This window comes from Gouania willdenowi, chromosome 7 (assembly GCF_900634775.1).
Source record: "Gouania willdenowi chromosome 7, fGouWil2.1, whole genome shotgun sequence".
Lineage (NCBI taxonomy): Eukaryota > Metazoa > Chordata > Actinopteri > Blenniiformes > Gobiesocidae > Gouania > Gouania willdenowi.
In genome coordinates this window covers 5725194-5747091 of record NC_041050.1, presented here as the reverse complement: position 1 = coordinate 5747091, position 21898 = coordinate 5725194, and the positions used below count along the sequence as shown (strand labels likewise).

General features: G+C 36.5%; 2 protein-coding genes across 3 annotated transcripts; one reads left to right on the top strand and one right to left on the bottom strand.

Moving 5' to 3' along the window:
- On the bottom strand, nt 1-6445 carry ogg1 (8-oxoguanine DNA glycosylase). Of its 2 annotated transcripts, XM_028453769.1 has the most exons (7): nt 6129-6445; nt 3814-4178; nt 3398-3577; nt 2197-2375; nt 1954-2101; nt 1181-1230; nt 1-590 (listed from the first exon to the last, which is right to left on the bottom strand). In XM_028453769.1, exons 1-7 carry the CDS (start codon nt 6236-6238, stop codon nt 405-407), a joined length of 1218 nt encoding a protein of 405 aa, XP_028309570.1. In that variant the 5' UTR covers nt 6239-6445; the 3' UTR covers nt 1-404. The 2 variants fall into 2 exon arrangements, with proteins under 2 accessions (XP_028309570.1, XP_028309571.1); XM_028453770.1 differs by lacking the exon at nt 1181-1230 and having other exon boundaries at nt 456-590.
- A 124-nt stretch (nt 6446-6569) lies between these two features.
- On the top strand, nt 6570-19521 carry qars1 (glutaminyl-tRNA synthetase 1). Its single transcript, XM_028453723.1, has 23 exons — nt 6570-6771; nt 8628-8778; nt 10000-10109; nt 10195-10270; nt 10342-10406; nt 10533-10586; nt 11573-11636; nt 11698-11772; nt 11870-11955; nt 12051-12137; nt 12920-13019; nt 13091-13169; nt 14292-14531; nt 14610-14702; nt 14793-14930; nt 15836-15923; nt 16000-16146; nt 16775-16876; nt 16973-17065; nt 18378-18505; nt 18587-18653; nt 18731-18856; nt 19327-19521. Exons 1-23 carry the CDS (start codon nt 6661-6663, stop codon nt 19375-19377), a joined length of 2331 nt encoding a protein of 776 aa, XP_028309524.1. The 5' UTR covers nt 6570-6660; the 3' UTR covers nt 19378-19521.
- The last annotated feature ends 2377 nt before the right edge of the window (nt 19522-21898 follow it).

Below are 21898 nucleotides of genomic sequence, written 5' to 3'. Positions count from 1 at the left end.
GAATCCCGCTCTATCCAAGTCATTGTGGTTATGAGGCACCTTACCTACATTGCCTCGTATGAATGGGTATGACTTGTGCATAAATGATGGTGGTGGTTAAAGGGGCCGTAGGCACGACATGGCAGCCACGCTTCTGTCAGGCCAGCTGTAGCTTACCACCGCCGAAGTAATTGGTGTGAATGTGTAATTATTATTATTATAACAGAAGTGCAGAAATATCTGTTTGTATGCAGTCATCACGAATAAAGTTGCAAGGATTTTCATTTTTAATGCTAAAATATTTACAATTTTGCTTTTGCAAAGAAGTAACAACACAAGTTGACGTTATTACCAGTTTTTTCTAATTAAAAACTGATTTAGTGTAAAGTATCATCAGCTTCAAATGAGTCCAGGGCTGATTTATCTCAGGTGCCTTTTTCTTTTTTGATTGAAAGTTTAGTTTTTTTGTGGGTTTTCAGGGTCACAGTTTCATTGTGTTCCCTTTTTATTTGTTTTCCTCTCGCACTGCTTCCTCTCTCTCTCTTCAGCTGCTGCACAGACGACTCTTCTTTGAGGCTTTGGAACTTTTTGAGGTCAGCACAAAACAACACCTGTAACAAAGAGTCAATCAGTGAGACTGAAAGAGACAGACGCTCCCTGTCTCTCTCAGGGTTGGGGTCAATTATAATTGTAATCGCGTAATTGACAAATAATTACAATTATGGAGTAATTATAATTGTAATCGTATTTTTTTTAAAATCTTTCTCTGTCGTAATCGTGATTGCATTGTAATTGAGTTTAGATAAGTGACTTTGTAATTGTAATTGCCATAAAAAATCTATAAAAATGGTCAATTATAATTTAGAGCTAAACCATGTTACAGTTTTATGTACAGTTCTACACAATATGTAGTTAACAATTATTAAAAAATGTTTCATATCAAGCTTTTCCACATTTTACCATTCTTTTATTAGGTTATTTATATCTGGCTCAGTAATTGTGATTAATTGTAACTGAGCTTTAGTATTTGAGAACGTAATTGTAATTGACTTTCTGAGGATAAAAAATAATTGCCATTTAATTGTTATTGGAAAGAACGCTGATCACTGTAATCGTAATTGAATTGTACTTGAACATGGGTAACTGAAAACATAATTGTAACTGAAAAACTTAATTGACCCCAACCCTGGATGACACTCACCGAATGTGCCCACCCAGCATAAGGCCCCCACAGCTCCCTGAAAAAGTCTCCTGTGGGGAAAATGAAGAGTGGGTGAAACATGTGGGAGGGTAATACTGTGCGATATATTGATATATCATCATACTGCAAGATAAAAACGTCTACCATACGATATAACCCTCGATCGTGGTATCTTGGTCTCACTCTGTTGCTAAAATATTACTATACAATATACTATTAATTTGGGGATTTTGTTTAGTGTTAAAAACTTACGCAAACAATGATAATCTGTGTAATATTCTCTGCACTAGACCATTACACGATGATAAAAATGATCCACATCTTGGTAAACTGTTGTGAATCTGCTCTTTTCTGTATCTATATGAAATAAATGAAAAGCAATCAGGTTTTTTTGGAGGAAAATCAACCAGTCTATGCATAGTTACAGAAAATATAAAAAATTTAAATAATAAATAATAATAAAGCCTAATATTTGGAAAAAAACTGCTGCAAAATCAGGCGTTTTAAAACGCAACAATGGCAGAAATTGATCGTGAAATCCTAAAAGTACTGAGAAAAAGGAAAAGGTCATGTTACCAATATTATTTCTATATAAAACAAAATATATAATGAATAGCAATTTTCCCTTCATTTAATGCACTTTTAAAGAAGAAATACTGTATTGGGATATATGGCTATAAATCTACCTAAGGTATATTGTGAGATGACATTTTCTCCATATCGCACAGCACTATGGGAGGGTATATGATGATAATCTGTGTAGAAACACTGACCGATATCTTTGTGCAGTTTGTCCGTGATGGTCTTTTGTTCTTTACCAGCAGCAAAGTTGTAGTCCCGCTTCGCAATCTGCCACACGTGTGTGTCGATGGGTACGGCCTCGGATTTATCCAGAGCCATCAGACACACACAGTTGGCTACCTGGAAGGGGACACAGTTACACAGCCAACACCAGGTGGAAAGGTTTCCTATAGTTCCTATCACTGAGCTCTGGTACACATGGTTCCAGTGTTTACCTTGATGCCAACGCCGGGGAGAGTACGCAGGGCATCACAAGCCTGCTGATAGGGAACGCTGCGTAAACCCTGGAGCCAACGCGGTCCGTGGGTGTCCAGGATCTGAGCTGCACTCTGCTGGAGGAACCGGGCCCTGTAGCCAAAACCCAGGTCTCGGAGACGTGCCTCCACTCGGCTGTCTGACAAAACAACACAAAAACATCACTATTATAAAAAACTTTTTAAGATTTTTGTTTTTTTTCTTTATAAAAAAGAAAATTGAGAAATTAAATTGACATTGTTGTCATTTCCTACTATAAACCTAAAAATGACTCTGGGGTTAGGACTGTAGCTAGGCAACTTTATAAATAAAGTTGGATTGAAGTGGAAATTGGAAAGGTTTTATTTGCTTTTATCATAATATACATAAAAATACTATTTTCCTACATTATTTGAATGCTATTATTAAAAAAAAAGTACTCAATAAAATCTTGCTTGCCCAATAAAGGTACAGGAAGGCAAAACAGCATGAAATACTGGGTTACTTTTGCATAAACAGCAGACATGGGTAAAATGTGTGTCCTCCCAAAGTAAATGCACAAAATGACAGTAAAAAATACACAAAATGACTCCAAATACAAATACAATACCCGAGAATGTTAAAATTACACATATATATCTGAATAATATATAATATGACTCCAAAAAACACACAAAATGAAAACAAAAACAAACAAAATGAAAGAAAAATATACACAACAACAAAAATACACCAAAGGACAATGAAAATAACACAACAACTGAATGATATACAAAAAGACAACAAAATGTATTTTTTTCTTTTTCTTTTTCTTGCATATGCTGTCAAAGGTTAACGTTACATGTGGCGCAATCTTTTAGCGACAGCTATTCATGTTTTATTATTCTAAAAAAATAATACATTTATTATATTGCTTAGATGTGACCATCACCAGCCAGCTCTTTAATGGAAAGCTAAACCTTTTTAGAGGGAAAAATATGAAAAAAGAGCACAGTGTGAGAACATGCAAACCCCATAAAGAAATGACAAGAACGCCAGCGTTTTAACACAGGATTGTTTTTTTTGAGTGAGAGAGCAACGTTGACCACTCTCACACAGCATGAAATACTGAGAATCTAAAAATAAAGAAGCGTTAAAGTGAGTGAGTTCAAACAAAGGTGTGGTGCAGTAAAGTGAAATCACCTGCGAGTGCAGAGAGGGTCGGGAAGTCGTGGTAAGAGGTTTGATCGAGGTGGCACAGAGGGGTCCCCAGAGCCTGGCACAGCCTCTCGACCATGCCCTGGATACGGGAAATGTGGTTGTTGGAGGTGCAGATAAAGGAGAACAGACACTCTGTGGGATCCTGACGCAGCATTCTCACCCCTGCAATAAATAAAAAGCACACAATCTATTCTTAGAGAAAAGTAATGGTAATTTCAGACTTTGACTTTCTGTGACAACAAAAATACAATGAAAGACTCCAAATACACACTGAATTACAGAAAAATACACCAAAGGGTAATAAAAATACACAATGAATAATATACAACAAAAATACAAAAAAAAATCTGAGAAAATTTGACTCCAGTGACATTTTAAATGCACAGACATTCACTGACCAGTAAAGATGTCTGCAATGTGCTTGAAATGACAATCCGCTGCCCCCCATTTACTGTACAGATCCCCAAGCTTCACGTCCAGCTGGAAGTAATCTCTCAGCATCTCCTCCTCACTGCTGCGTCCCGACGCACCCACAGACCGACGCTCCTTCTCTTTCTTTACAGCATCCTTTACTCCCTCTCCTGTTTCTCCTGTTTCTTCCTTTTTTACAGCGTCAGAAACGCTTATTTTCCTCTCCTGTCCTGTTGTCTTTTTGTCCTGCTTTGTGTAGACGTGGTACCAAAGAGTGTCGTCCGTCTGAGTCAGAGTCCACACATGTCCACTCATCACCCCCGTCCAGTGTCCCTCTGCCGTTTGTCTCCAGCTGTGGGGTGTAACACGTGTATGAAGACACATAGGGAATGAAAAGGGATATGTAAGAAAAGTCTACTGTGGACTAGAGTAGCGGTATGTACCACTGTACCTGAAGGTGGTTGAACACACACATGAACATTGAAGAACAGTCATGTGGAGACAGGGTCATTTATAGGGGGGAATAAAGGGGGCCTTTTGGGGTCCATCCATAAAGTCAGCAAAATGATGGTCCATTGTTCTATGAATCTGTGATAACCACATTTATTTATTAATCTGAATAATATCCACTGTTGTCCAGGAAGTTTATTATTATTTGTGCCACAGTATATAGTCATCCTAAAGATGTAAATTGTTTTTTTAACCAGAAATAAAATGGGTTAACTTAAAAGTGACCATAAATGGTGGAAAAGGTGGTGAAATGGGATTTTACAAACCACAGAAAAGGAATAAAAAAGGTTCAAAGTGTCATCATTAGCTTAAAAGTGGCAAAAAATAAATAAATGTAAGAACAATGAATTTAAACTGGCAAATAATGGGCAGGATAAATCGTGAATGTGGGTAAATTGGCAAAAATAAGCATGAAATATGTTGAAAAGTGACAATAATGGCTCAAAATATGCGACAATAAGTGGGAAAAGTGGTGGAAAGGGTTTAAAAGTGCCAAAAATGTCTTGATAATGGAAATAATGTGCAGAAAATTCATTGAAATTAGATAAAGAAGTGTCAGAAATGGGAGTATTGTAGCAAAAAATGCATTGAAAGGAGCAAAAACATAGCAAGAAAAAGTGATGAAAATAGGTTAAAATATAACAAGTTTGGTGTGGTTGAAGAAAAAGGGTGAAAAACAAGACAGAATTGGCTCAAATTGTTCAAAAAATGTTCTTAGTTTTTCAAAGGAATCAGGCGTCCACCTTCCAGTGTCACGCAACCACAAATGGCATCCCGACCCCAAGGTTGAGAACTCCTGGATTAGTCCATCATGTTTAGCAGGGTATGAAATTAGAAAATTATTATAGGAGTCATTTTGGCCCACAGTTTTAAAATGATTAAGGGCCAGTTACAGCTTGGGTACTTTTATAGATTAAGATGCAAAGTACAGTAGCTTCTGCAAATGCAAATAAATGAAAAACACAGACAGAAATGTGTAATAAGTAGTATGGTAGCGATTACAGAAAGAAGAAGACAGATGTAGGGAAATTATGAGTTTATTTAGCTCTTTAACAGCCTGTAATTATCACACAAAACAAAACCTTAAAAGATTAATAGACCTACAGTTTCTAAACAACTTAAAATAAGATATATATTTAAAAAAAATCCCAATAACAGGTTAGTTACAAACACAAATGAAACTGAATACATCAACACTACACATGTATTCAGTAAAGCTATAGTAGAGCTATTCTCCATGGATTGCTATTTTATGGTGTATGTGTTTGTACATGTCAGTCACACTATTTGTGTTATTGTATGCAATTCATATTTGCCCTGTCATCTATAATACAATTATTTTCTAAAAAAAGAAAAAAGCAGATGAAAAGAAAAAATAACTACAATAGCGTTTTTATTGTTTAATAAAGACCACTGTTGCAGAATCTTGTTTATTTTATATCTGATCGTTAGTTGCATAAAGTTATGGTCTGGTTTCCTATAATTGACAATTTAATCATTAATCTACAAATAGTAGTATTAACTGTATATTTTGGATGTTTCATCACATTTTTATACAGTAGTATAAACGGAGAAGTGGTTTAATTTAAACACTTTTCATAGAAAATAAGCTGGGATGTTTCTGGTCCACCTATTTAAAAACAAATAAACTGTTTTGTGTGTGTGTGTGTGTGTGTGTGTGTGTGTGTGTGTGTGTGTGTGTGTGTGTGTGTGTGTGTGTGTCTGCTGATTGATATTATAATACATGTGACATCCTTGTGTTACAGTACTCATTCTGTTGGATGAAACATACCGGAAAGATTGCCCACATGCCAGAGTGAGATCCAGGCTCAGCTCGGACTTAGCACACCTGATGGACCTCCATAGATGTGAAGCAGAAGACAGCACAGCGTGTTTGGCCATTAGCTCGTTTCCGCTGTAGGACTTCCTGGTTAAAACTGGCTGCTAACACCGTCCATGGTTGTTCACTAAGTACAAATACATCTTAATTGTTATAAAACGCTTTCAACCTGTGCGTTAGTTTCGTGTTGTCTTTTTCGGTGCTGTGTTGCATAAAATAAGCTAATAAGTTACGCAAAAATACTGATGCAACGTACTCTCACACCTTTAAGTCCTGCCCTCTTAATGTCAACACAATTGGTGATTGGTCCTCCATCACAGTGGGCGGTCAGATTTTGCTCTTTCGCAGCACCCGATTGGTCGGTTTTCTGACACTTCCGCACGTCATACCGGAAGTGTCCCCAGGAATATCTCTCCGAGTTCTAAGCCGTGGAGGCGGTAGCGTGTGTGACTGTCTCCGGTGAATTCAACCACACGTTGCTCTAATGGCGGATACTTTGACTTTATTTACATTTATTGGGCTCAGTGAGCAGAAGGCGAAAGAGACGCTTAAGAATGAAGCGTTAAGCTCCGCCCTGAAGGACGCGATAACTCAGGTACGACATCTGCTGTGATTATTAGCGAGACTGACATGTTTAAAAATCACTGACAACATTTTGTTTTATCGTCTTTAATAGTTTAACTTCGTTTAATTTTAATATCCCTATACGTCCTATAACTGTCTGAAGGTCTTCTCTGTTCTTGTGCCTGATTAAGTCTGGTTAATTCAGATATTTACATGAAGACATGAATATCACAACACTGGTGGAATGTTAACTTTAATCCCTGATCGTAACTGGGGTAACACATTAATGTCTATGACCCTCAAATACAAGGATGATTAAATGTCCAACGGGTGAAAGTAAACAAAGTTTCACCTATGTTTTCCTCCAGGCTTACCATACTATAAAATATTTGAAAGGACAACACCCTGACGTCACACTCTTCTCTTCAAAGAAAAGGAAAACAAAGTCAAACAAAGGCTCCAGGGCAGTTGTTTGAAGTCTGTCCACTTGCCTTTAAGACATTATCTACCTCAGTGAAAACTGTTGTGTTTTTAGTTTTATTTTAGCTATATTCTGCTGAAGATACAAAAATACACATAATGACTCCTAAAAACATACATTACAGAAAAATACACCAAACGACAAAAATAAACAAATGAGGAAATGCACATGTCCCTTCCATACAATTAAACCAGGGAAACTGCACACACTATTTTACTTTGCACCCTCAAATATACCGCTTTATAACACAGCATTTTTCTAATTTTGTTGTTTCAATGCAGCTGTTCATAATGTGCATTGTCCCTATCAAATAAATAAAATAATATAAAATCTGCAATAAATTATTACAATCAATAGTTTACCAACCAAAAAACATCTACATGAAGAACTATGCAAGTCATCTTTATTTAAAGTATGAAATCTTCCATGTATGCCATGGATAACTGAGAGATGATTGTTGGTGCAATCATTGAGGAAGAAACAATTTTCAAATACTTGGATGTCAACAAAAAAGCTCTATCATCTATGACAGTGTTTCTCAAATGGGGGTACGTGACAGCACTACACAGGGTACTTGAGAGAGAGTGTAGAAAATTACAAATGAAAGCTTTAAAAGAATGGGCTTTTGCAATTTGCTATTTAGTTAAAAATGATAATCATACTAAATATTACCAGCAACTCACAAAACGACAACAAAAACAAACAAAAGAAGAGAAAAATATACTGAATAATTAAAATAGCAGAGAAACAATGACAAAATAACACCAAAAATGCACACACTAAGAGAGAAAAACACTTTTACCAGCAACACACAAAACAACAACAAAGACACTAAATGAGAGAAAAACACACAAGATCACTACAAAATACATAAAAATAACTGAGAAACATGCAAAACAACATAAGAAACAACCAATACACACACTGAAATAGAATAATTAAAATGATAATAACAACACACAAAAACACACAAAATAAGAAAAAAAAAAATACTGAATAATAAAAAGAACAAACAAGAAAATACACACAATGACACCAAAAACACACAAAATGGTGATAAAAAATAATTTTGATTAGAACTGAAATATAAGAGTCAGTTTTGGTCCCACGCCAAACGTGAAATGATAACTATAGAAATAATTCTATTCATAAAGTACTGTTTCATTCCACTTATTTACATAGTTAGATTATTTAAAATGTGTGTAAAATATATTATGCTCTACAGTTGTTTTAGTATTCTGAGCAAAATGTGTTTGTCGACAAAGGGAGGACTTGAGCTAAAAAATTTGAGAACCACTGATCTATGGATCAACACATGCTTTTATTACCAAATGTTCTGTTCACACTGGCTTCACGTTCCTACAGATAATTTTTCTGATTTTGGACTTTTTTTGTTGTGTCACCAGGTCCAGAACGTTAATGGCGCCTCAGGAGTGGACAAAGCCATGGGCGTCATGCTATACAGCATGGCGTCTCGCCTTAAAGACACCAAACGCCTGCCGCTGCTCACAGACTGCATAGCTCAGGGTAAAATCTGCACAGAGCTGCAGCTGGCAGGTAAGTTCAACATTCAGATGATAGTGATCCATTTTTATTTCTATCCTGAAAAACAAATCAGTTTCCAGGCTGCACACTGTTGAACATTTGATTTTTGTCTACAAAGATTAAAAGTTAATGTTTGTGGGTTTCAAATATCCTTTAAAGTTAAATCTAAACTAGGGCTGGGTGATATAACGAGATTCAAGATATATCGAGTTTTCTGTTTTTGGCGATATAAGAAATTATTTTTTCAGAGGTATTTTTCTATTAAAATGCTTTTTTTAGTAGTTGCTACTTTCTCGACTTCTCAGAATGCATGAAAAATAACAGTTAGATGATCACTGAGTCTAAACATTAAGAACTCACTCACACGTACTGTCCCTTAGAGGAGAAAAAGACTAAATTAGCACATATTGAGCAGCTGTTTGTTAATAAATGTCCCAGCCCCATTGTGTATTTTTGTTGTTCTTTTGTGCATTTTTTTCCTTTTGTATCTTTTGTTTTTCTTTCTTTAACTTTTGTTCTTTTTCGTCTTTTTGTTGTCCCATTGTGCATTTTTTTTCTTCTTATGTCCTTTTGTGTATTTTGTTGTTCTTTTATGTCTTTTTCTTGTCCCATTGCACATTTTATTTCTCCCTTTGTTTGTTTTGTTGTTATACTAAGTATTTCTGTTGTTTTTTGTATATTTCTCTGTTAATTAGCATTTTTTGTTGTATTTTTGTGTATTTTTTGCTGTCATTTTGTGCATTTACTTTTGTGGCCATAGTTGCCCATGTTTGTGATGCACACACGTTATTTATTTTATACCATTCTTAAAGCACTGTGATGTTATTTTAGCCTGTGTTGCATTTTGCATCAGCAAATATAACCCAAACTTTATTTGAATTAAAATTATTGGAGATTTATATCATGTATCGTTATTTTGAGAAAAAAATATCAATATATTAAATTTGGTCCTTATCGCCCAGCTCTAATTTAAACATGTTTACACCATCCACGCTTAAATTAAAGATGAGTCTTTAGCTGAAAGTCATCTGAATAATGTTTCCTTGTGGTTCCTCAGAGCAGAATAAAAACAAACTCCACTTTTCACAACATCATGTAATCAAATAAAAACTTCAGGTAGCAGGCTTGTAACTGGAGGAAGTTTGAGGTTGACAGGTTTTTGTGTTGCTTTCGGCAGCTGCTTGTAACTGGAGGAAGTTTGAGGTTGACAGGTTTTTGTGTTGCTTTCGGCAGCTGCTTTGGACTTTGTGAAAAGTCATCCTCAGGACCCCATCAACCAACGGGAGTTTGAGGAAGCCTGTGGAGTGGGCGTCGTCATCACGCCGGAGCAGATTGAAGATGCAGTAAGTGATCAGTGCTGCTCATCTTAAAAAGTTCCTAAGCTTCAGTGGTAAATTGTGTTTTCAGTGAGAGTTCCATTTCCCACAGGTCGAGTCTGTGATCAAAAAGCACAAAGAGCAGCTGCTAAAGGAGCGCTACCACTTTAACATGGGACTGCTGATGGGTACGACCATAGCAACTGTTTATTGCTGTCATAAAGCCCTGATTGGCTGACAGTGTGTGCTTGTGTTGCAGGTGAAGCACGCTCTGCCTTAAAGTGGGCTGATGGGAAAGTGATCAAAAACGAGGTGGACATGCAGGTACATAAAAAGCCATGTCGAGGTAAAACATTCACAGCTGTGTGTGAGTGTTTGCTCATTAGTCTGTTTTCTAATGTGATCTGTGACGTGAAGATAGGAGACAAACTTTGGGTTTATTCATTAAAGGTTCTGCACCTGTTGGGGCCCAAAACAGAGGCTGATCTGGAGAAGAAAACTAAGGTGAGACGACGACAGATTGTTCAGATCATCATTTTGGTTAACGGTTACATTCATATTAACAGGAAGTGTTGCTTTCATCATCAGGATTTAGTTAGAAGTGCAATTATAATGAACTGTACAGAAGTGGAAACCATTACTCAGCTATTCTCACTAATTGTATGCTAACAAAGAGGTTCCTAACCTTTTTCAGGTTGTGACTCGTGACCCCATTCTCATATCACCAATATGTGGGGACCCCAGAGACATTTAAAAAAAGTGTGTTACAAATACAGAGTCACCAGGATTAGTGCACAAAGTAACAACTGCATTTTATTTTCACTAGATTTATATTAGAGAAAGTATAGGATACAGTAATTTCATATTTATTGTGTGTGATGTGTATTTGAAAAATAATCTTTAAAAAAAAAACATTTAAAATAGAATTTTAATCAGTTTTTACCAATTACTAAACATTTTAGGCAACCCCATTTTAATTCCAGTTGACCCCACGTGGGGTCACGACCCAAAGGTTGAAAAACCATATATTCCATACATTGTTAACACACATGTGGCCGTTGGTCTCATTTTTATGAGAAAAAAACAATTCACAAAACATCAAAGGTTCACAAATTACCCCAAAAACATACAAGATGACTACAAATGTACATAAAAACAGCACAAAAAAATACAAAATAACAACGCAAAAATCAGAAGAAAATATTCAAAATTGATAACAAAAAACAAACAAAATGACAGAAAAATAATTAAAAAAAATAGGCTCGAGGATGTAAAAAACATTCCTGTATTAATGCTTAAATTGGTGGTTATTCTAAATGCTGACATAAATGTTGATAATGTGGCCCTCGGATCAGACCGACACATCTGTTATAATCCATTCTGCGCACATTAATGTGGATTTTATTTTGAATATACGATGCTGAATATACAGTAATAGATTAGGTTAATCTAAAAGGTTTGGTTTAAACTGACATGTTCATCCTTTGTAGCCCCAGAAAACAAAAGCTGTGGAGAATAATGTAAAGGTGAAGAAAGAGGACGTGGCAGTGAACGGTGAGCGGCTTTAATCCATCTGTAACTGTTTGAAATATTAAAACTATCTTTGCTTTTACAGGTGATGTGAACAGTGGGGAAGGGAAGTCGCTCATGGAGCAGCTCAAAGGAGAAGCTCTGAAGTTTCATAAAGCAGGTGAGGCGTGGCGGGCCTGGTGACATAACATAACATAACGCTTGGAGTCATCTGTTGAGATTTCTTGACTTATGAGTCGTTCCTTTTCCTCATGCAGGGGAGAACTACAAATCTGAGGGCTACGTGGTCACACCAAATACTATGGCTCTGCTTCAAAAACACCTGGAGGTCACAGGAGGAAAGGTTCAAATTTCTCACTTAGGTTTTTTGAATTGATTGGCTGAAAAAGACTTTTTGTTTTTTTTTGCTGACTCTTGTGTTTCTGAATGCCTTTTCAGATCGTGACGCGTTTCCCCCCCGAGCCCAACGGGATCCTTCACATCGGACACGCTAAAGCTATCAACTTTAACTTTGGTTATGCAAAGGTACAACTTGTCCTGTGCCAGGGTTGGGGTCAATTCTACGTTTAATTGCATAATTGATTATTAATAACAATTATGGCATAATTGTAATTTTAAAAATCTGTTACTGTCGTTATTGTAATTGAGTTTAGATAATTGACATTGTAATTGTAATTGTCACAAAAATTCTAAAAAAATTGTCAATTATAATTTAACGCAAAACTGGGGATAACCATGTTACAATTCTATGTACAGTTCTACACAAATGTAGTTAATTATTAAAATATGTTTTATATCAAGCTTTCACCACATCTTACCATTAAAAAAAACACATGTATTGATGGGTATAGTGGCACAAAAAAGCTCAGATACCCCCACACCAAAAATATTAAAACCTATATTTTCATTGATTAGAAAGCCTAACAAGTTAACCAACAGATAGGAAAGAAATGAGATGATAGATATTTGTTTTTAGTGTATTTTACAGCTGATTTAGGACCCGTTATCATAAGAGATGCTAACACAAGAGGAAGGTTACTTTTGTTAGGTTATTTATTTTAGCCTCAGTAATTGTGATAAATTGTAATTGAACTTTAGTCATTGAGAACGAGGATAAAAAATCATTGTAATTAAATTGTCATTGGAAAAAAACTGCTGATCACTGTAATCGTAATTGAATGTGGGTAATTGAAAACATAATTGTAACTGAAAAATGTAATTGACCCCAACCCTGCTCTGTACGTTTTTTCTTTTTTGTTTTTTTTTTCTGTCCGATTGGTTTTCATCCGTTTGTGCTTCCTTCTCAGGCCAACAATGGGATTTGTTATTTGAGGTACGACGACACCAATCCTGAAAAAGAAGAGGAAAAATACTTCACTGCCATCAGGGACATGGTGGAATGGCTGGGTGAGTTCAGGTGATGTGAAATGATGAAAATGCTTCCTTTTTACTCATCTGTGTGTCCTTTTATCACACAGGCTACAAACCGTACGCTGTCACTCACGCCTCCGACAACTTCCAGAAGCTCTACGACCTCGCTGTGATTCTGATTGGAAGGTACGAGGGAGGGTGTCCGTGTAGGACTTGTGTCGGTACAAATGCTGAGTGTTAATTTTGACAGCAAGTCTAAATTTAGTTTTAGTCATAGTCTTCTGACAATGCAACCTAATTTTAGCTAAAATGTAGTAATCAGGACTATTTTAGTTGACTAAATATGTTGAAGATATGTTCAACTAATAAACAGAGCTGAAGACTTTATGTATTTTTTAAATGGAATGGTATTAATTAGGGATGCACCGATACTGATGCTATTATCGGGCCGATACTTGTCGTTCTCTGATACCAGGAACTGATACCCATTACATCCAATGGCCATTAATGTGGACTGTCATTTTTGTTGTTTTTTTGGGGATTACCTGCAAGGGAAACCTATTAGTACAGAAAATGTTTATTTTTTCCCTACTAAAAGTGTCAGGTTCATAGTCATTTTTTTTAATTATTTTTGATCTAATACAGTATAAGAATATTTTTTGTTAAAAGGCGAGAAGAAAATGAAGTCTGTCATCCAATTTATTGCCTTCTGCTTAATAGTTTTTAGTGTTTGTGGTAGAAGTATCTTATCATTACTAGGGATCGGCAGGTACACATACACAAGTATACTGATGTATGTAAAGACACGTAGACAGATTTGATGTGATCAATATGTAAAACCACATCCCCAGATACAATCTGCTTGTTTCCTATTGGATCTCTGACTGTCTTGTCCCGCCTTCCACGCAACTAAAGTCGTTTTGATTGGATACCTTCCAAAAAAGAAACATTATTGTTTCGTTTTTGTTAATTGATGAAAATATCTATATATTTTTAAATAGTTTTTGTTCATATGTATTTTTAAAAAAAAATACATTAAATAAAATTAGAATATACTTTGTCATATATGTGAGGAACATACACAAAATTTAACCCATAACAGAGGAGCAGTGGGCAGGTTTGCCCAGGTTGGATTCAAACTTGTGACTTTCCAATTACAAACCCGCTTCCTTAACCACGAGGCCACCACTGCCTCAGTTTTCATTTATTCAATATTTTAGTCATAATCTGGTTATTGTCATTTAAAACAAAGTAGAATAAACACTGGTGTCGACTCAGGAGTTTCACTCTGTCTTTGCGCTCTTAAAGGGGTCTCGCCTACGTATGCCATCAGAAAGGGGAGGAGCTTAAGGGCCATAACGCTCCTCCGTCGCCCTGGAGGGACCGACCCATGGAAGAGTCCCTGGTGCTGTTTGAAAGGATGAAGAAGGGAATGTTTGGTGAGGGAGAGGCCACACTGAGGATGAAGATAGTGATGGAGGACGGGAAGATGGACCCTGTGGCGTATCGGATCAAATACACGGCGCATCATCGGACAGGAGACAAATGGTGCCCAATCAGCTGTACTACAAACATTTGATTATTATGTTTCTAAATTAAACTTGTTACATTTTTGTCTCTGGACAGGTGCATCTACCCCACCTATGACTACACCCACTGTTTGTGTGACTCCATTGAAAACATCACACATTCACTGTGTACCAAAGAGTTTCAGGCCAGGTATGCACCAATTAATCTTACTTTAACTTTGGAGGCTCACAACCAGATGGTGATGTCAGCATTTTTTGTGCCCTCTTTGTCGTCTCACAGGCGTTCCTCGTATTACTGGCTGTGTAATGCTGTGGATGTGTATTGTCCCGTTCAGTGGGAATATGGCCGCTTGAACCTCACGTATACGGTCGTTTCCAAGAGGAAAATCATTAAGTTGGTGGAGACCGGCGTCGTCAGGTGAAATAACTTTTTTCTCAAAATGTGCATTTATCAACTTCCAGTTGCGTTACTAATTCAGGAAGGACTTAAAAACATCTGTTCATGTAGTGCATCACAAAAATGTTCTGTTGCCCCCCCCTTCATAACAATGAAAAGTTTTCAGGGCCCCTTCATTGCAACAAAATTACAACAGAATGGTTAGAAAATGTAACTGTTATTGAAAAAGGTAAACATTTTTGACTATTCTTCTTCAAATAATATGTTACGGTTTCATTTATTCAGAAAACTTTTTTTCAGGAAATTTATTTTGATCTCCTGACATGTTTTGGTCTGTCAACTGCCAGTCTTCTTCAGAGATGTCTGCTGATTGCTTTGATGTTTTCTTGACTTCTGCATTATAATTCCTGCAAGTTAATTTCAAAAAGAAGACAAAATTAAATTGCTGGAATTCTTCTTCTTTAAAACTCCAAAAAATAACGTAAAATGTGGAACCCGATTGTTCTCTGAAATTATGTCTATAAATTCTTAATTAATTCAGTTTTCTTAAATGTTTCAGGGTCTTCTAATTTATTTGTAGAATAATATTGTGTTTATGGTTAAAATGCACACAACCCATTGGTTAATAATAATTGGGTCCGTTTTTTTCATACCATATGAGGGTGAATATTGTTCTCTTGATCGAGCCTTTTCTAACATTCCACACTACAAAATAAGTATTAAAAGTATCTATGATTCCGGCTAATGTTGCATCTGATCGATATCAGTATCGACCAATATACAAGGTTGTAGTAATAGTTTCCTGACTGTTCAGAAGTGAAAAAGTAAAACCTCTAATTACATGATGTGCCGCATCTTGACTGGAAGTGATGATGGTTGGTTTTAGTTTAGCTGCAGCGCTAATGATACGTCTTGTTTTGTTGCAGGGACTGGGACGATCCCAGACTCTTCACACTGACTGCGCTGAGAAGGCGAGGTTTTCCTCCAGAGGCAATCAACAACTTTTGTGCTCGGGTAATCAGACTGAATGAGGCTGTGATTGTGTTGGCTGAGCTGCGTGATTGGTAATGATGGGTGACTTCTCCTGTAGGTGGGAGTCACGGTTTCTCAGACGACGACCGAGCCACACCTGCTGGAGTCGTGTGTGAGGGACGTGTTGAACGACACGGCCCCTCGAGCCATGGCTGTGCTGGAGCCGCTCAAAGTCACCATCACCAACCTTCCTGACGACTTCAAGGTACGTTTGTCACTAGAGCTGCAACTAACGATTGTTTTTGTCGACAAATCAAATGGATGAATTAGTCGACAAGTCACGATTATTTTTCCGTTTTGAAGCACATATGTTGCACTGTTATTTTAACCCACCTGCTTAAATCCTTCTACCTATGATAGTGTCCCTGTTATACTGTGACAGCATGTTTCACAGAGAGGAAGTAAAACAATGACATAAAACATGTATTTGTAGTGTAGTTATTATATTTAAAACATAAAATATAATTGAAATAACAATGAAATTATGAATAAATTAAATGTCACAAACTTAAAGTGTAAGTTGTCTTGAACAAAGTAGTAATCGTAAACAAAGAGTGTAAATAAGTAACTTTAAAAAGTTGGAGCTAACCTGTCTACAGGCTGTGGAGCTGATGAGGTTCAAACTAAGTACAGAGTTCCTTTTGCTTAAATCAAGTTTATAAAAATAAAATAATAAATATGTCTAATTAATGATATCCAAATCACATAGTTGATAATAAAATAAAGAGGTTTACTGTTCAGAATAAACACTAGTATATTGTAGCCTTATTTGTCACCTGCCAAGGACTTGGTTTCCCTCAAATTGTCTAACCAGCCTTTCCTTCTTTCTTTAGGCAGGTGTACAAGTACCAAACTTTCCTGCCAATGAGGCCAAAGGCAGCCACACGGTTTCATTTACCCGCATAGTCTTCATTGAACAGGGCGACTTCAGAGAGGTGAGAAGTGACATTTTAAAAATCATTCATAGAAACTCTCATTTTTGTTGGACTTTAAATGGTTCGGACGTTGATGCAGAGCTTCTTCTCCTGCAGGTGATGGAGAAGGGATACAAACGTCTGACCCCTGACCAGCCTGTAGGTTTGAGGCATGCTGGGTACGTCATCTCTGTCCAGAAGGTCATAAAGGTAAAGCTGTCCGTTTCAATTTTTAAAGCAAAATTCAATAATTTTTTACCAATTGTTTTGTGATTATTCAATTTGCCCACTGTATATTTTTTTGTTTTATCAGATGAACACTTTTTGAGATATGGACAATTTAGTGAGGGCGGAATGTGTCGATTTTCGTGTTTTCTTATTTTTCTTCCATTTTCCAGCTTCAAATTTCTCAGGAACTGCATCACATAGGAAACTGAAATTTGCTGTAGTAATACAGCTCCACCTACTCTCTCAGAATATATAAAAACATCTGCTATACATTCTATCTGGTGGACATGCCAGACCCTCAAATTTGGAAAAAAGTTTGTCGGGGTTTGGGTCTGGAATATGTGGGCCTTCAGTAAACAACTTAACATGTGCCTCAGCTCCGTGTTATTAGATCAGCCTTGAGCTATGAACATAGACTGTTCACATCACTAATGATTAGTCACATATATACATTGGTTCTTGGGTGACGGTGTCTTGAAATCCAAAAAAAAAAAAAAGAATTTTTTTTTAATGTTTTCAATGGCCCATAACTGCATGTGGGAATGTAAGAAAAATAAATCTGACCTTTGTTTTAAATTATAGTACAAAGATAACTCATTCTTGGGATATATATATATATTTTTTTTTTTATGTGACTTTTATTCTGAACCCCAACTTTGGGTTATTTTACCACTTGCCGATATTGAAAATCCTTTACACGAGGCCATTGTAGCTTTCCTCTGTGTCTTATAATTTGTTGTTTATTCGTTTTCACTTGTAACATCATTAGTAACAAAAAAAATGACACATAGCTCCCTCAATTAATTGTCCATATCTCAAAAAGTATTAATCTATTCAAAATAAAAAATGTATAGTGTACCAATTGAATTATTAAGTAACAATTGGTAAAAATTTCCTGAAAATGTGTTGAAATAACATGGAATGACTCTCACACTTTTTTAGTTTTGAAATTTGTGGCAATCTGTTATTTACCTATTTTTTTTAAAATCCTTCTGTAGTGTAGGATTCATCCTGAAGATGTCTTCATGAATTCAAAGGATTTGTTTTTTCAAATTATGTTATTTTAAAGGTTTCCTTGAGGTGCTTCTTTGTTTACACACATTCACACTTCCTTACCCCGACACACCAGAATTTCATGAATATGTCAGAGAGCCTGATATTATGTTACCATTTCCAGAGTTAGCCTCCATTGATGGCATTGAGCTTCCCTTTGCCAACGTCTTTCTCTCCACAAATGTTCCTCATAAATACATGTGCTTATTTCTGTGTTTTGTTTTCTTTGCTCATATTTCAGGACTCTAGTGGTAAAGTGACAGAACTGGAGGTGACCTGCTGCCGTTCAGATAAAGAAGAGAAACCAAAGGCCTTCATCCACTGGGTCAGTGAGCCGTTGGTGTGTGAAGTGCGTCTTTATGACAGACTGTAAGTGAAAGCAGACACTGATGTTCACATCCAGCGGCCAATTGAAAAGCTCCACCTTACATGAAATGTTCTTTGTTGTAGCTTTCTGCATAAAAACCCAGAGGACCCATCTGAGGTGCCAAACGGCTACTTGAGTGACATCAACCCCGTGAGTAGCTGCAGCTTCACACTGTTAGCCTAGCTCCACGCTGTGCATCATGACTAAGCTTCTTCTCCACTCTGCAGGACTCCCTGCAGATCATCAGCGGTGCCTTAGTCGATACATCTGTGACGGGAGCACAAGTTTTTGACAAATTCCAGTTTGAAAGGGTCGGATACTTCTCTCTGGACTCTGACAGCACAAAAGACAAGGTACCAGAAGTTAACATGGGTTCATTCATTGTTTTTAATTCCAGCAAGTTCATCATTTTGTTTTTTTTAAATAATATGTTATGGTTCAATAATGGCTTCTGACACATTTCTCAGAGGGGGAAACTGTTCTGATGATGTCTAAGGTGACCCATTATTTGGGAAATCGCCCTCATAAAGAAACCGCCCATGTTAAGGTTTCATTTATTCAGACAACTTTTTTAGGAAATTTACTTTGATCTCCTGGTATTTTTTGACTGCCAGCTGCCTGGAAGGACACATCAAAGTGATCAGTAGGTGCCTCTGAGAAAGACTGACAGTTGGCAATTGGAACATGTCAGGAAATCAAAATCAATTTCCTGGAAAAACGTCATCTGAATAAATGAAACCTTAACATATTATTCATTGTTTTTGTGAAACTAAAATACCAAATAAACACACGCTTTAATTTGCATTATTTCCTTCCGTTGCAGCTGGTGTTCAACAGAACCGTCACCCTTAAAGAAGACCCCGGGAAGATCTGATCCAACCAGAACCTGCTGCACTTCCTGCTTACCACGAACCCACTGACACATGTCAGATGTTTGCATCACTTTCTGTGTATTATGCAGCAAAGGCCCAAACTGTATGGTTAATAGGAAGTTGATTAAAAGCTTTATTACATCCAACTCTGAAAATCTAGATGGTTTTTCTACTTCTTGAGTGTTGGTCATTTAGGTTCTTTTTAGCTTCCATAATAATAATTCAAAAAAAGGCAACAGAAGCAGTGAAAGCACTCATTTCTATAATTCTATGGTGCTTCATTTTGAATCTGTTTTTTAAAAGTGCTGTTCTATGTTGAATGTATGCAAGTGTGATGATTTTTCAACAGAGGATTTACTTGTACCGAGCTGAGGGGTATTCCATAAAGCGGGTTATGTTCAAACTCTGAGTATGTTCAGGCTCAAATGAGGGAAACTCTGAGTAACCCATTCCTAAACGTGAGGTATGTTCTTCTCTGAGTACGTTACCATGGCAACAATGTTCGTGAACTAAACCTGGTCGCTGGCAGGCTTTATCGAAGAAACCCTGGGTTTCTACATTGCTCCGCCCACCTAAACACCTATTCTGAACACTTGATTGTATCTTGACTCTCTTCTCTGAAACACATTAGTAACATCACACACGTCCTCACATCATTACTAATGTGTTGCTTTACATTTTCTTTCATTATTTTCTTTATAGCATTGTGGATGCAGAGCATTTAGGGAAAGTCACTGAGCGGTTGATCTGTATTAAAACACCTACTGACGTCTGTAGTAAAGTTCCCTGGATACAAACCTGTGGATGAATCAGGGTGAATAAATCACTCTCTTCCGGGTGGTTGCTATGGTAGTTTGTGTAATTGTTGATCCATTGATGATGGCTTTTTTATTGCGCGCGTGCACGTAAGTAACCCAAGGTTTACATACTCAGGGTGGATTGACCCACTTCATACCAGCTGTAGTGGAATCTGATACCCAGAGTTTCCCATTGTGGGGTATGTTGACCCAGAGTTTATGGATAGACTCACAAGAGTTTGTTAAACCCTCCTTTATGGAATACACCTCTGATGTTACACAGAAAGGTTGTTCTCAAATGCCATATGTGACTTTCTTAAAAGGGGTTCTTTTGTCATTTTGACAATAAAAAGAATAAATGGGTAATGCTCTTAAAATACAAGCATGTCCTTGTGTTTGTGTAGTATGTTTATAGTGAGGATGCACCCTACCTGTATCAGGCGCTGCTACTTGTAAAGCATGCTCCAATACAACTGATGTAATTGTAGGCTCAACCAATCAGATTTGAATAATTGAGGAAGCAGTTTGTTTATGACAGAACAATGTCAGCTATGTGGAAATACTACAAGGTTAGTAAAAGGGAACAATATGGCCAAAACGTAAGTAATTTAAATCATCATAGCATCTATATTTGGTTCAACAAGTGCTCGTATCTGTGAGGACGCAATTCCAAGTACTTGTACTGTATTTGTACTGATTTTGGAAAACCGTGAAATAAGAAGAGTTACCCACAAGTCAGTAAAAGTGAAAAAAGATGAAGCATTAATTAAAATGTAATAGAAGTCAGAAGAAAAGATCCACAACCATTTTTAATTGAGAAATGTCAAACATTGTGTAACTTCACTCCAACGGACAAAGGCCTGCATTTATTATTGCTTATTTGGCAAATAAATCCTTAAAGTACTTAACTGTAAAAGTAACTAATTTAGCTTTCAATTTACATTATTAGTTACATTCAGCAGCTGCCGACAACACCCCACCCCCTCAACATAATTATCCCCTCCACAAAGTGTGGAAGGGGGATATAGGTTTGAGCTCCGTCCGAGTTAAAGGGGACAGCTTTTCTCAGAAACTGTTTAAGGTAAGAAAACCAAATTCAGTGTGTGGCTTCAGGGTATCAATACCTTGATGGAGTTCAAAATTGAGAAACGTGCAATTATTTTTTCTGGAGTTATTGCATTTGTTCCTTTTTTTTACTCTGTACAACTTTTCTTAGAAACCGTTTACAATAATAATTTTACATTCTGCTGTGATAATATTATATGTATACATCTAAGTTCTTAGATATAGATATATATGTGCGTTAAAATGAGAATTAATCTAGCGGTGGATGTTGACAACTGTCTTTTTGTTATAAGTGCATTTTTTAACAGTAACGTCAAGAATGTATCTCCAGAAAAACTATTACCTAAAAAAAAAAAAAAATTTATTTTTTTTTTTAAATAAAAAGATAAATAAAAAACAGTCTCTCTTGACTTCACTTAACATGAATACTTTTTCTTTTAATAAAATATGAATTAAAGACCTGTTAGTTTGTCTGAGTATGTAACATACATGAGGAAAATTACATAAATAGTAACTCACAGGGATTTGGATAAGTAACTTTAATCTCATTGATAACTGGTATGGAAATAGTAACATGTTAGATTATTAATTACTGAAAAAGTGGTCATATTAAAGTGTTACTGAGTAACTAAGTTACTTATATCTGTGGTGTTCATGTATA

Bases quoted from the DNA above. Each gene is read 5' to 3' on its own strand.
- ogg1 (XM_028453769.1), bottom strand. From the start codon at position 6,238: ATGGCCAAACACGCTGTGCTGTCTTCTGCTTCACATCTATGGAGGTCC. The intron at 3,578-3,813 runs GTCAGTGAATGT...TATTTATTGCAG, and splicing joins CATTGCAGACATCTTTACTG to GGGTGAGAATGCTGCGTCAG. The intron at 2,102-2,196 runs GTAAACACTGGA...GTCCCCTTCCAG, and splicing joins TCCCCGGCGTTGGCATCAAG to GTAGCCAACTGTGTGTGTCT.
- qars1 (XM_028453723.1), top strand. From the start codon at position 6,661: ATGGCGGATACTTTGACTTTATTTACATTTATTGGGCTCAGTGAGCAG. The intron at 13,170-14,291 runs GTACGAGGGAGG...GCGCTCTTAAAG, and splicing joins GCTGTGATTCTGATTGGAAG to GGGTCTCGCCTACGTATGCC. The intron at 16,877-16,972 runs GTGAGAAGTGAC...CTTCTCCTGCAG, and splicing joins AACAGGGCGACTTCAGAGAG to GTGATGGAGAAGGGATACAA.